Below are 11,429 nucleotides of genomic sequence, written 5' to 3' on the forward strand. Positions count from 1 at the left end.
CCAATCTTGACCCAAAGCTGGGACACCTTCTTGGAGCCACTTCGGGCCCTCAGCGTGCCCACCCAGAGGATGCAGGAGGCTTCCCTGGGGGAAGCAGTACCCTCTGTCCTCTCCCCCACCCAGCCCCTCTTCCCGCACCACCTGGGGGTCCCTGCCTGGCATCAGCTGAGGGCTTAGGGTGAGGGTTCAGTTGGCAGCAGGATTGCAGGGACAGAGGAGGACCCTCTGGATCCCCAAGCCCTGCTCTAAGCCTGACCCTGGAGTCCTGCTGTGGCCCCACCAGCTGACCACTCCTGGATCTGCCCTGTTCCAGCCTCATGTCCCCCTGAGGGGAAGCCTGGACCTCTCACTGTGGCAGTCAAGATCCTTCAGGACTGGCCCCAGGCTTTCCAACACTGCAACTGCCACACTAGCCAGAACGTCTTTCACTCTTTACATCCCGAGTCCCTACCTCTAATACCATTGCCCTTCCCATTCCTGCTGTCCCAAACTCCTTTCCCACCCTCAACTCCAATCTTTTCTCTCCTACCTCCCCTGACTGAAGCCTTATTCTCCTATTTGTCCCACAAGACCGTGTTCACATGTCACCTCCTCCAGGAAGTCTCCCATGTTCCTTCTGGCAAGAAGGGTCCCCTCTCTCTTCTGAGCCTCCATTTCGATGTTGTGACTCTGTGTCAAGCACCCAAAGGGGCCCAGGCTAGATGTCAATTCATCACAATTTATTAAACTGTGCAGATTCCCATTTTCCAGACGAGGAAACTGAGACCCAAAGAGTAACTTGCCCAAGGTCACCTCCAACATGCAGACCCCTGCCATGATGTCTCTGCTGCTCGTGTCCATGGGCCTCATGGAAGCACTTCAGGTACAGTCATCCTCCGCTGACCCCATCCCCTAGCTGCTGGCTTCTGAACTCTGCCGGATGCTTCGCTTGGAGATCGCTCAGAGCTTGGAGATCGGACAGCCCCAGAGCCTGGTCTCGGGGATCTGTAGCTAGTAGTTCCCAATCCCCTTCCCCTCCAGGTGTGTCTGGGGCCCTTACTCTTTCTCAGCTCAGTGGAGGGGGAAGCTGGATAACAGGGCTCCCGTTCTCCCAGGGCCTAATCTCTCAGTCCTTGCTGCTCCCCCTGCCTCAGGCCCAGAGCCACCCCATCACACGACGAGACCTCTTCTCTCGAGAAATGCCCCTGGACATGGCCCTGGCCTCCTTTGACGACCAGTATGCTGGCTGTGGCCGCAGCCATGGCGGCGGCTCTCCCGGAATCTCAACCGCACGGAGTTCCAGGCCAACAAAGTGTACGCCGATGTCTGGGCTCAGGCAAGCAGCCAGTGGCAGGAGCGCCAGGCCGGTGGGCCCAAGTGGGGCCTCAGCCCTACCCGTCTGTCCCCGCCCGCGGGCTTCCGAGAAGAGCACGGGGTGGCCTCCTGGCCTACACGGCTAACAGCCCCCTGCACAAAGAATTCAACGCGGCCGTGCGCGAGGCTGCCGCTCCCGGCTCCACTACCTCCACCACTTCTCCTTCAAGACACTCCACTTCCTGCTGACTGAGGCCCTGCAGCTGCTGGGCAGGGGCCAGCGTCCACCCCAGTGCCGCCAGGTGTTTCCGAGGGGTGCAGGGCCTACGGCTTCCGGCCAGTGGCGCCCGGGGCCACCGTCAGGCTGGGGGGCTTTTGCCTCTGCATCCTTGCAGAATGTTGCAGCCCAGCAGTTTGGGGAAGACACCTTCTTTGGCATCTGGACCTGCCTCGGGGCCCCTATCAAGGGCTACTCCTTTTTCCCTGGGGAGGAGGAGGTGCTGATCCTCCCTTCGAGACCTTCCAGGTGATCAATGCCAGCAAGACCGGCCCAGGGCCCCACCCGCATCTACCCTCCGGGCCCTGGGCCAGTGCAGCACGTACAACTGTGAGTACATCAAAGGTGAGCAGGGCACGTGCCAGCCATCAGCTGGGCGGAAGGTGGCCTTGCCCGTCCCGTTTTCAGAAGATACATACAGAGATATTAGAAACAGTGAGAAGGACTGAGTCCTGTCCCCCAGCCCCTCCTCCCCTTCCGTCCAAGGAGAGAACGTAACCTTCTTAAGTAGCACGCTTGCTTCTCGACCCTGGAGGTGTCTAAGCCAGAGCTGGCCACTTGCCCTGCGGGAGGCTGAAGAGGGTTTCCTGACCAACGCAGGTGTATTTGGCCATCTGAGGGCCCAAGAGACTTGGTGTCAGGCTTTCCTCCCAGCTGAAGCTGCTGCCAGCAATGAGTAAGCGGCCCACCCCAGTTTTCTGAGAGGACTGTGTTTATTTGACTGAACAGAACCCCTGTGCCGTCATGTGTGCTAGCGGGGGTGGGGTGGGGTGGTGAGCCAGCAGTCAGGTGCATTACCCCTAAATTCCAGCTTGGGCTCTGGCAGGTCTCGGATGCTTTCCTGTCCATCCTCCCTGGACCATCCAGAGGAGTAATCATGAAGATGGGCCCAGGTCCTTAACCTCTGAAGGGGCAGTGGGCTGCTGGTCCGCGTTGAGGGATGCCCAGGGGCCTGTGAGGCCCACTTTTCATATCAATAGTTAGAGGCAGGCTGTTGGCTGGACCCATGGACCACATCTCAAGGGATAAGGTCCAGCGCGGCTTCAGTTTACCACCTTGCACAGCATCACGAGCATGCACGAGTTGACGGAAGGTGAAGGAGACACACAAACTAGCCCCTCCTTGGCTGGGACAAGACATGGGAGAGGGAGAGGCGGGTGTGGCATGGAGGCAAAGTTACAGGCCGGGGGGCAGGAGGAGTGCCCAGATGACCCCTGGCTTCAAGGGGCTGGCGCCTTTCTGGCCCTGCTATTCATGGGTCAAGTCAAACCCAGGCAAGGGAGGTCCCACTGTAAGGAAGCAGAATCAGGAGAAAAACACACCAGCTTCTCCTAGAGCAAGTCAGGGATGGACCACGGGGCTCTGGAGTCCCTTACCATCCCGAGAGCTGCCGAGCCTTTGATTCTTTGCTGTTTCTTCCCTACAGACAAGCAGTGCAAGTCAGGGCCCTGCCGTCTGGATAACTCAGGTGAGGGCTGCGGGCATCTGTGGGGCTCTGCTGGGGGTTGAGCTGGCTATCCTGGGTCTGGGCCCCTCTCCTGGATGGACATCCCCCGTAAAATAAAAACAACCCCCTTTCAATCAAAAAAAGTAGACTCCCTTAAGCAGACACCTGTGGGAGGTTGCTAACCCTCCCCACTGAATGTGTATGTGGGAGATGGCCACCCAGCCTGGGGCCGTCCCCGCCTTCCCAGGAGCCCACTGACCAGAGCCCAGAGAGCTCCAGGCTGCACTGAGGTGACGGAGGGAAGGGCTGCTCCACAAAGTCCTCCTGGGCCTTCTCCTCTTCCTGCCGCAGAGCCCTCGGTCTGTTACTGCCTTCAGAGCTCTCTCAGACCACCTCCCAAGATCAAGGTCAGGTCTTGGCTTCTGGAGACCTGGGCTCTAGCCCAGGCTCTGCCCTAACTCTCTCTGTGACCAAACATCCCTCTCTGGGCCTCAGTTTCCCTATCTGCATACTAGGCATATCGGACTAGACGGTCCCCAGGTTCCCTTTGGCTATATGACTCTTCCCTTCCCTTGGAACACCTGCTGTGCCAGGTCCTGCCTCAGCCACCACTTCTCTAGGCGGGAACAGGCCATTCTCAGGGAAGAAATCACAGCCACCCCTCCCGCTCGGGTCCCGCCTCCTCCCTCAGGGCTCTGAGAACAGCAGATAGGAAGGAGCCCCAGCCACCCTTCTCCATGACACAGTACCACTCAGGGTTCCATGAATCCTCACCATGATCCAATGACGCAGGTAATGTCATCACCCCTGTTCCACAGATGAGAGAAGGCAGGCACAAAGAGATGATGCAACCAGCCCCACACACAGAACTAGAAAAGTGTTCGGTCCAAACAGCCTGGTCCTGGAGCTGAACTTGGAACCACCGTACCAGGCTGGCCCCCACCTCCTCAGATACCATCTCATTTTATCCTGACTGGACAACTATCGACTGGAAGGAGGTGGGACAGGGAGTATCATCCTCATTATATAGTAAAGTGAGACTCGGAGACAGAAGTGACTTGCTCCAGGTGAGAATGAGTTAGTGGCAGAGTCAAGACCAGCCAGGTCTCCAGACGCCAACTCGGCCTCTTTGAGGTCTGATAACGTAATTTCAAGCACTGGGAGAGTTTAGGATTCCCGCCTCCCTCCCCATTCCCCATCCCAGTGCACCAGCAACTCTCCCACCAGAGTTTGAGCAGAGGAGCAAAGATCTGCATCACCAGATCCCACTCAGATCTCTAACCCTTTTCATCCCACCCTGCAGTGCCTCAGCTGTGTCAGTAGGAGACTGGGGGACAGACCTAATGACCTCTGGAAGGGGAACTGGGGCTCTCCTTGGTCTCATCTCCACCTTCCTCCCTAATTTTGTGTATCAGTCAGCTCACTCTGCTCTTTTCATCTTGTTTCTTTGTGTATCTCACGTTGCCCCTAAATCTCTGTGCCTCTGTTTTCCCTGCAGCCATGGGTCAGGGCCCCCTTTCTGCAGTCTGGTCCCTTCTACTGCTGCTCTGGTTCCTTGTTGGAGAAGGCTTTCCAGAGAGTCCAGGACTCCTCTCATCCGTCAGCCACTGAACAGCTCTGCCGTCACCTCTGCCCAACATGAGGCTGTCAGCCACATGTATGCTTTAAGCGTGGCCAAGATCTGCGGTAATTCCATCTGTAGGGAACTCTGGGATTTTCTCTGGCAGCTGCCAGGCTTGCTAGCGGGAAGAGGAAAATGTAGGGACTGGGCCTCATCCAGGGGTCTAGGAGTAAGAGGTGGGGGGACTGCAGGACAGGTAACCACTCACTTGGAGATAGAAGATTAAAGTCGTTTGGAGGTGGGGCGATTGGGGAGAACAGTACTTGGCCATGGTATTTGCTGATACTACTCAAATGCTTCCCATGTACACCTGGACTGCTCCTATTCACTCCTCCAGGAAGCCTTCTCTGGCCTCTCCACCCTGCTGGGTTGGGGCCCTGCCTCTGTGCTCCCAAAGGGCCATGGTCTCCCAAGTCCAACTGTGAGCTTATGAGGGCAGGGACGGCGTCCGAGGCACAGAGGTGGTGCCAGAAGATGTGTGGAAGTCAGAAAGGAACAAATACCTTGTGAATGCTGGTTCCTGTACTGCCCCTACCTTGGCACCTTCAAGCTCTCCGGATGTCACTGTGTGGGAACAGGGTAGACTGGATCTCATTTTCTTGTCAGCAAAGATGTAATTTCTGCTCTGATGCATGAGTCCTAAGGTCCCTAAGAGGCTGGTCCCCAAGTTCCACCACCATGGGCCCTAAGGATAAGAGAGGACATGGAGGAAGTGATAGGCACACACTTTATTATCAGTCGGGGCTTTGGGGCCAAATCCTTGTGTGGCCTCCTGCTCTGGAAACTGGACCAGGAATCCTGAATTCCCAGTTGCCATCCCTGAGCCCCCAGGTAGGGACAGGCAAGACCAAGTCCCTGTAACAGCAGCCACAGAGGAAGGAAGAGAAGACAGGAAATGTGGCAGTTCTGTTGGTACTACCTGCACTCTCCTCGCCGACAGCACTAACACTCAGCATCGGAGTTCAGTTCTGTCCCTCCAGGACTGCCCTTTGATCTTGACCCTTCTTAGAGTCCCTCCTCTGCAGGAATCAGGGGGGAGCGTAAAGCTCTGGATTTCCCTTAGAGGTTAGGGTACAGAGACAATGAGTACTCCCTCTGGTGTGTGAAGTATGTAGCGCTGAAGAGAGGATGTCCCAGGCTCTGAGGGCCAGTGGAGAGAGACTGAGTGGCCTGAGGGCCAACCACCACCTGGCCTGGCCATTCCATCCCGGTCTGGAGCTGCTGTGGCTGCAGCAGACCCCTGGGACTCACAGGGCCTGCACCAGCACGAGAAGGCTCATCACCAGAGCCATGGAGAAGAAGATGCCCAGGAAGAAACGGTCCATGACATGGGCCAGGCGCTTCCACTCCTCATGGCAGCGCTGGGCAGCCCTGTGTCTGTGGAAGGTGTTGGTGATGGTGGCTACGTGGTGCAGCAGGGCTTCCTGATGGCACAGACACCGAGGCTCATGGCAAGGGCCTGCTGGTGGGCCAGCTTCTCTGTCAGGAGGCTGGGGGCTGGGGGATGACTCAGGAGGTCTAGACTGCCCACAGGGCTCCCCTCGTTCCCGCACACACAGGCCCCGCGCCAGGCGTCCCAGCAGGAGGGTCCGAGCCCAGGCTGGCACTGGGCGGGCACTGGGACCACAGTAATGCAAGTTCATGATAAGGATGGTGAGCGCTGTGGAGAAGGTGACCATGGTCATGGTGGCCATGTAGTACTTTCCTGCAAGAGAAGGAAAGGGAACTGAGGCCCCAAACAAGAACTCAGGGGGCCTGAGCTCCCCAAATGCCTGAGCACAAGGAGGAATGAGCTCATTCCCCCATAAGACTCGCAGGACCCTCCAAGCCCAATGGATGGAAGCGGGAAGGAGGTAAGGGCCAAGGGCTCCCTCTCCCGCATTCCCCCGTCAGGTTCTCAGAAGCTACCTGCTCCCTAATTGTTCCCCCCATTGCTGGAGGCTGGACTCACCCACAGTCCCGTGAAAGTCACGCTCTTAAATAGAACCAGCATGATCTGAAGCAAGTTATAACAGAACCTTCCTCATAGGTGTGTGTGCTGCTCCCTTGAGTTAATAAACGTCAAGTGTTTAGGAGACCGCCTGACACGCAGTGAGTACTTAGTATGGTTTGCCTGTGATTATAACACTGGGGATGTCGACCTTCCTCCATCAAGTCCTTGAGCAAAGACCAATTCTTTCCTCTGCCCCTTCTCCCTGGAAGGGGCCGACCTCTTCCCCCTCAATCTCAGAACGAGGCCGGACCCCAAGACGGTCGGCGGGGCCGCTCCGCTCACCCAGGCCGCTCCGGCTCCCACTCCTGCAACTGCGGACACCCGCGCACTTCAAACCCGGGTTGAGGGCGTCCTCTTCCGGCCCCCTCCCCCGCCACCCCAGGCCCTCAGAGCTCACCGATGAGCGGCACGCTCTCGGCCGGCGGCATGCTCTCGGCCAGGAGCAGCTGGAAGACCGTGAGCGCCAGCAGCACGGTGACGCCGAGCGACACCTTCTCGCCAGAGTCGGCGGGCAGGTGGAAGGCGAGAGGCGCCAGCAGCGAGATGAGCACGCAGGGCAGCAGCAGGTTGCACACGTAGGCGGCGGCGCGGCGGCGCAGCAGCAGCGTGAAGGTCACGTCCGGGTAGGGCTCGGAGCAGCAGCCGTAGGTGAGCACGCGCCGCCGGGCCGGCATGCCCAGCACACGCCACTCCACGTTCTCCACGAAGTCGGCCAGGCTGGCGGCGGCGCCGCGCGGCTGTACGTCCAGCTGGTGCCCGCCGTGCGTCCACGAGCCGAACGTCAGGCCGCAGCGCTGCGCGTCGAATGGGAAGGCCGACACGTCCACGCGGCACGAGCTGCGCGTGATGGCCGGCGCGTCCCAGCGCACTGCGCCGTCGTGCCGCAGGACCACGTTGGTGCTGGCTGAGGCTGGCGCCTGCGCATCCGCCCTGCGGGCAGGGGGTGGGGCTGCCTGAGGCGCCGTGGCCTGGGAGGTAAGGGCTACCCCTTGAAAGGGGTGCGCTTCCGGCCCGCTGGGGGCGGCACAGAGGGCAAAGGGAGCGGTAGAGAGGGCCCTCTGTGCCTTTGGAGGCCTAGCGGGGCCGGCGCCTGAAGGGCCCAGAACGAGACACAGACCTAGCTCAAAAGTTGGCGCGGGGCGCACGGTGGCTTTCCTTGAGTGTCATCTGCAAAGCTCCTAGAGGGGCCCTGCGGAAAATATGCGGAGCTATGTGTTGTCTGGGAAGCACAGAACTGGCTTAGGCGGCATAAAGGACTATAGAGGGCTAAGCCCTGAAGGAAATCCCTAGGCAGGCCCTGGGGTGCCCTGAGAAAAGGGTGGAGAGTGCCATAAAGAGGCACTTGTGTCCCAGAACCCCCTCTGTGAGAGATACAGAATTGGCCCTGGACCACACGGAGGAGTCCTAGGAGACACTCAGCCTGGGTTGGCTTGAGACAGCCTAAAGTGGAGGTGCCGTCAAGGGGCTGTAAGGTCCCTCCAGCAGGCCCTTGCCATGAGCCGCTGTGTGTGTGTGTGTGTGTGTGTGTGTGTGTGTGTGCGTGTGGTCAGGAAGCCCTACTGCACCATGCAGCCACAATTGCCAACACCTTCCTGGCAGCATAGAAGGGTCCTAGGGGAAAGCTTCTAGGGCACCAAAGGAGCCGGGTTCGATGTGGAGGATGGGGGACAAGTGCATCACCAGAGCCAAGGGCAACTCTAGGGAGGGGTAGGAGAGGGAAGGGGCCCAGGTAGGAAGTACTTGTTATAGAGTATGATGTCCGGTCGCCACACGAGACTGCTGGGGATACGGATGGCATCCAGGCCACCATAGGCGTCAGGGTCCCATCGTAGGTAGGCATCTGTCCACTCCTGTCGGATCCACAGGTACAGGGTCAGCACCTGGTTCCGCTCATCCTAGTTGGGGGCAGAGAGTGGGCGTAGATGTGGACAGACGTCTGCACATACCCTGCCCTGTGTGTGCACACTGACCTACAGAGCTCTGGTCGGCACCCGCAAACCTGACTCGCCCATACAGTTCGGTCCCCACCCAGCCTTGCTATGTGACCTTGGCAGGTCCTTCTCTTCTCTGGGCCTGAGTTTCCTCAGAAGTTACATGGGTGGTAATCTCTGCTAGGCATGGATTCAAGTGTGCAAAGCATTGGGCACACTGTGGGCACCCAACAGTTGGTAGCTGTTATTGTTGATAATGTTAATGTTTACAGGGAAGAATTGATTGGAGATTAATCCCAGTCTCCCAATCCCCCATTCCTTGACGCTGTCACCAGCACACTCCACGACTGTACAACAACCAACGCACCATGTCGATGATCTGGGACAACGTCACTTCCAGGGTCACGTTCAGAGCCTGGTCTGTGTCTGCCACAGGTCTCAGGGCACTGGTGTAGTTGGCAAAGAGGTCTCGGAACAGCTTGTGTGCCAGCCTGCCCTCAGCTCCGAAGCACTCTGGGGGACCAGTAAGAAAGGGTGTCCATCCGAGACCCTAGTCCAGGGGCCTCTGCTCACAACCTGTACCCTCCACAAGACTGAGGCCCTGTCAGCTGCTCCACTGTCTCACAGCTGTCTAACTGTCCCTGTTCTCTTGTCTCTCTACCTGTGGCTCTAGTTCCTCCCTGGCCTGCCTCCAAGGATAGATGAGGTGAAGGCCATAGTGTGAGTAGGTACTACCTTCTGAAGCAAGGCTGATGGGTTTCTTCCCCACCATTCCCTTCCCAACGACCTGGATTCTGCTTGCCCCACCACAAATGCTGGAGGGGCTGGGAATTCCCTGGCAGTCCAGTGGTTAAGATTCCACGCTTCCACTGCAGGGGGCACGGGTTCGATTCCTGGTTGGAGAACTAAGATCCTGCATGGCGTGTGATGTGGCCACAACAAAACAAAAAGAACAAATGCTGGAGGGGCCCAAACAGATGGCAAGAGTCCCAGTTCTCAACCAGGCATCCAGAACCCTGTTGCCCTGCCTCTTCCAGTCCCTCCAGCCTGTCTCTGTTTCTCTAGCTGCACTTCAGTTGATGTCTTCAAAGCTTCTGACACTATGGGCCCCTCCTTCCTGAAAACACACTCTTCCCCGGGTTTTGTGACACATCCCATTGTCCTCAGTCCTTTTTTTTTTTCTCAGTCCTTGATTTAGGTATTGTTCCCCAGAATCTTGTCCTTTGCCCTTGTCTCCTTTTTTCTTCAGTCCAGATTTTTCTCCTGAGCTCCAGACCTGAATGTCCTAAACGTCCTGTAGGCACTTTAAACTGTGTAGGGCCAAAATATGAACTTCTTTCCTCCCACCACGTTCTTGTTTTCTTTTTTAAAAAATTTATTATTTATTTGGCTGTGCTGGGTCTTAGTTGCAGCACACGGGATCTTCGTTGTGGCGTGCGGGGTCATTTCACTTGTGGCGTGCGGAATCTTTAGTTGCGGCATGCAGGCTCTTAGTTGCGGCCTGTGGGATCTAGTTCCCTGATCAGGGATCGAACCCGGGCCCCCTGCATTGGGAGCGCGGAGTCTTAACTGCTAGACCACCAGGGAAGACCCTCCTCCCTCCATGTTCTGAAACCTGTTCCTTGTCCTGTGTTCCCCATCTCAGCAAACAGCACTCCCCGGTGACCTCAGCTGGAAATCTGGTAATTTGTCTCTCCCTTCTGCCCTCCTCTTTGCAGCCCACTCTGTGCCCGCATCCTGTCAGTCATACTGCTGAATGCTCTTGAATGCTTCATCACCTCTCCAGCTCAGGCCCATCCTCCCCGCATATGGACCACGGCAGCAGCCGCCTCCTCCCTGCTCTCCCACCTCGGGCTCACCTCTCTAACCACCTGCCACACTTCCGAGAGATCAAGCTTTTAAACAAATGAATCTGACTAGACCAGTAGCTGCTTAAACCTGTTCAATGGCTCCCCAGGCCTGCTAGATAAAGCCCAAACTCACCCTTCGCGCTCTGGTCCCCCTGGCTTCCCCAGCCCTATCCCTGGGAGCTGCCCCATCAACTGCTCCCGCCCCAGTCAGGCAAGCCCCTTCTTGCCCTCTTCAGCTCCCCCTCCTCCACACTCCCCAGATAGTGCTTGCTCCCAGCACAGAAATGAAGAGAGAGCACGTGGAGAGAGGTTTGGGGAGCATGGGAACAGCAGCAACGCCCAGAGAGGCCAGGGCTGGTTTACTGAGCGTACCTGGCAGGAGTGGGAGCAGAAGCAGAAGGCCCAGACTGGAGACAGAGATGCTGAGGCTGAGGCGGTGGCTGCCGGGCCCCATGGCCTTGCCGCAGCCAGAGGAAGGGCAGGTCTCTGGACAGGAGCCTCCTGGCCTGACCTACGGCAGCATCAGGCCCTGCTGGCAAGGATGGTGTGGACAGTCCCTGCAGCTCAGAAGGAAGACTGGGATCTCTGTTGAGTCCAACTACCCTGCAGGGAGTCCTGCAGCCCTTCCAGTTCCTTGACCCTGCTATTTGTACCTGCCCTGGGATTTTAGTCCTTGGGCCTTGGCATCTACTGTTTCTCCTTTTCTTCTGGCCTCTGCCTCTGCCCTGTTCTTCGCCCCCCACCCCCTTTACCTCTCACTCAGCCTCTCTGTCTCGATTTCCTTCTAGCCGTCCCTCTGTAACTCTCTTGGTCTCTGCCTCCCTGACTCTGGTCTTCCTCTCTTCCTTTCTCCTGCCTCTATTTCAGCCCCCTTGACTTCCTCAAGCCCTTCCCCACACCTGACTCTGGGGGAGCCTGGCGCATTCTCAGCAAGACAGGGACAGGGACTCCATCAGCCCTGAGCCTTCTGAGGCACAGAACAGCAGGCCGTGCCCCCTTTCCCTTTCATTAGCTTAA

At 57.8% G+C, this 11,429-nt stretch overlaps 2 protein-coding genes across 2 annotated transcripts; one reads left to right on the forward strand and one right to left on the reverse strand.

Annotated features, from left to right (window-relative positions):
• The first annotated feature begins 799 nt into the window (after positions 1–799).
• ART1 (ADP-ribosyltransferase 1) lies at positions 800–4,628 on the forward strand. The gene is given in 13 exon segments (XM_032641151.1): positions 800–862; positions 1,134–1,229; positions 1,231–1,260; positions 1,262–1,415; positions 1,418–1,480; positions 1,483–1,601; positions 1,604–1,666; positions 1,668–1,794; positions 1,797–1,834; positions 1,836–1,865; positions 1,867–1,915; positions 2,997–3,038; positions 4,516–4,628. Coding segments are annotated over 13 exon segments (987 nt in total).
• A 1,257-nt stretch (positions 4,629–5,885) lies between these two features.
• On the reverse strand, positions 5,886–10,866 carry CHRNA10 (cholinergic receptor nicotinic alpha 10 subunit). Its single transcript, XM_032641152.1, has 5 exons — positions 10,785–10,866; positions 8,930–9,075; positions 8,372–8,526; positions 7,029–7,561; positions 5,886–6,343 (listed from the first exon to the last, which is right to left on the reverse strand). The coding sequence occupies exons 1-5, from the start codon at positions 10,864–10,866 to the stop codon at positions 5,886–5,888; spliced, it is 1,374 nt and encodes a 457-aa protein (XP_032497043.1).
• Positions 10,867–11,429: the final 563 nt, after the last annotated feature.

Source organism: Phocoena sinus, chromosome 8, assembly GCF_008692025.1.
Source record: "Phocoena sinus isolate mPhoSin1 chromosome 8, mPhoSin1.pri, whole genome shotgun sequence".
In the NCBI taxonomy this organism is placed as follows: domain Eukaryota; kingdom Metazoa; phylum Chordata; class Mammalia; order Artiodactyla; family Phocoenidae; genus Phocoena; species Phocoena sinus.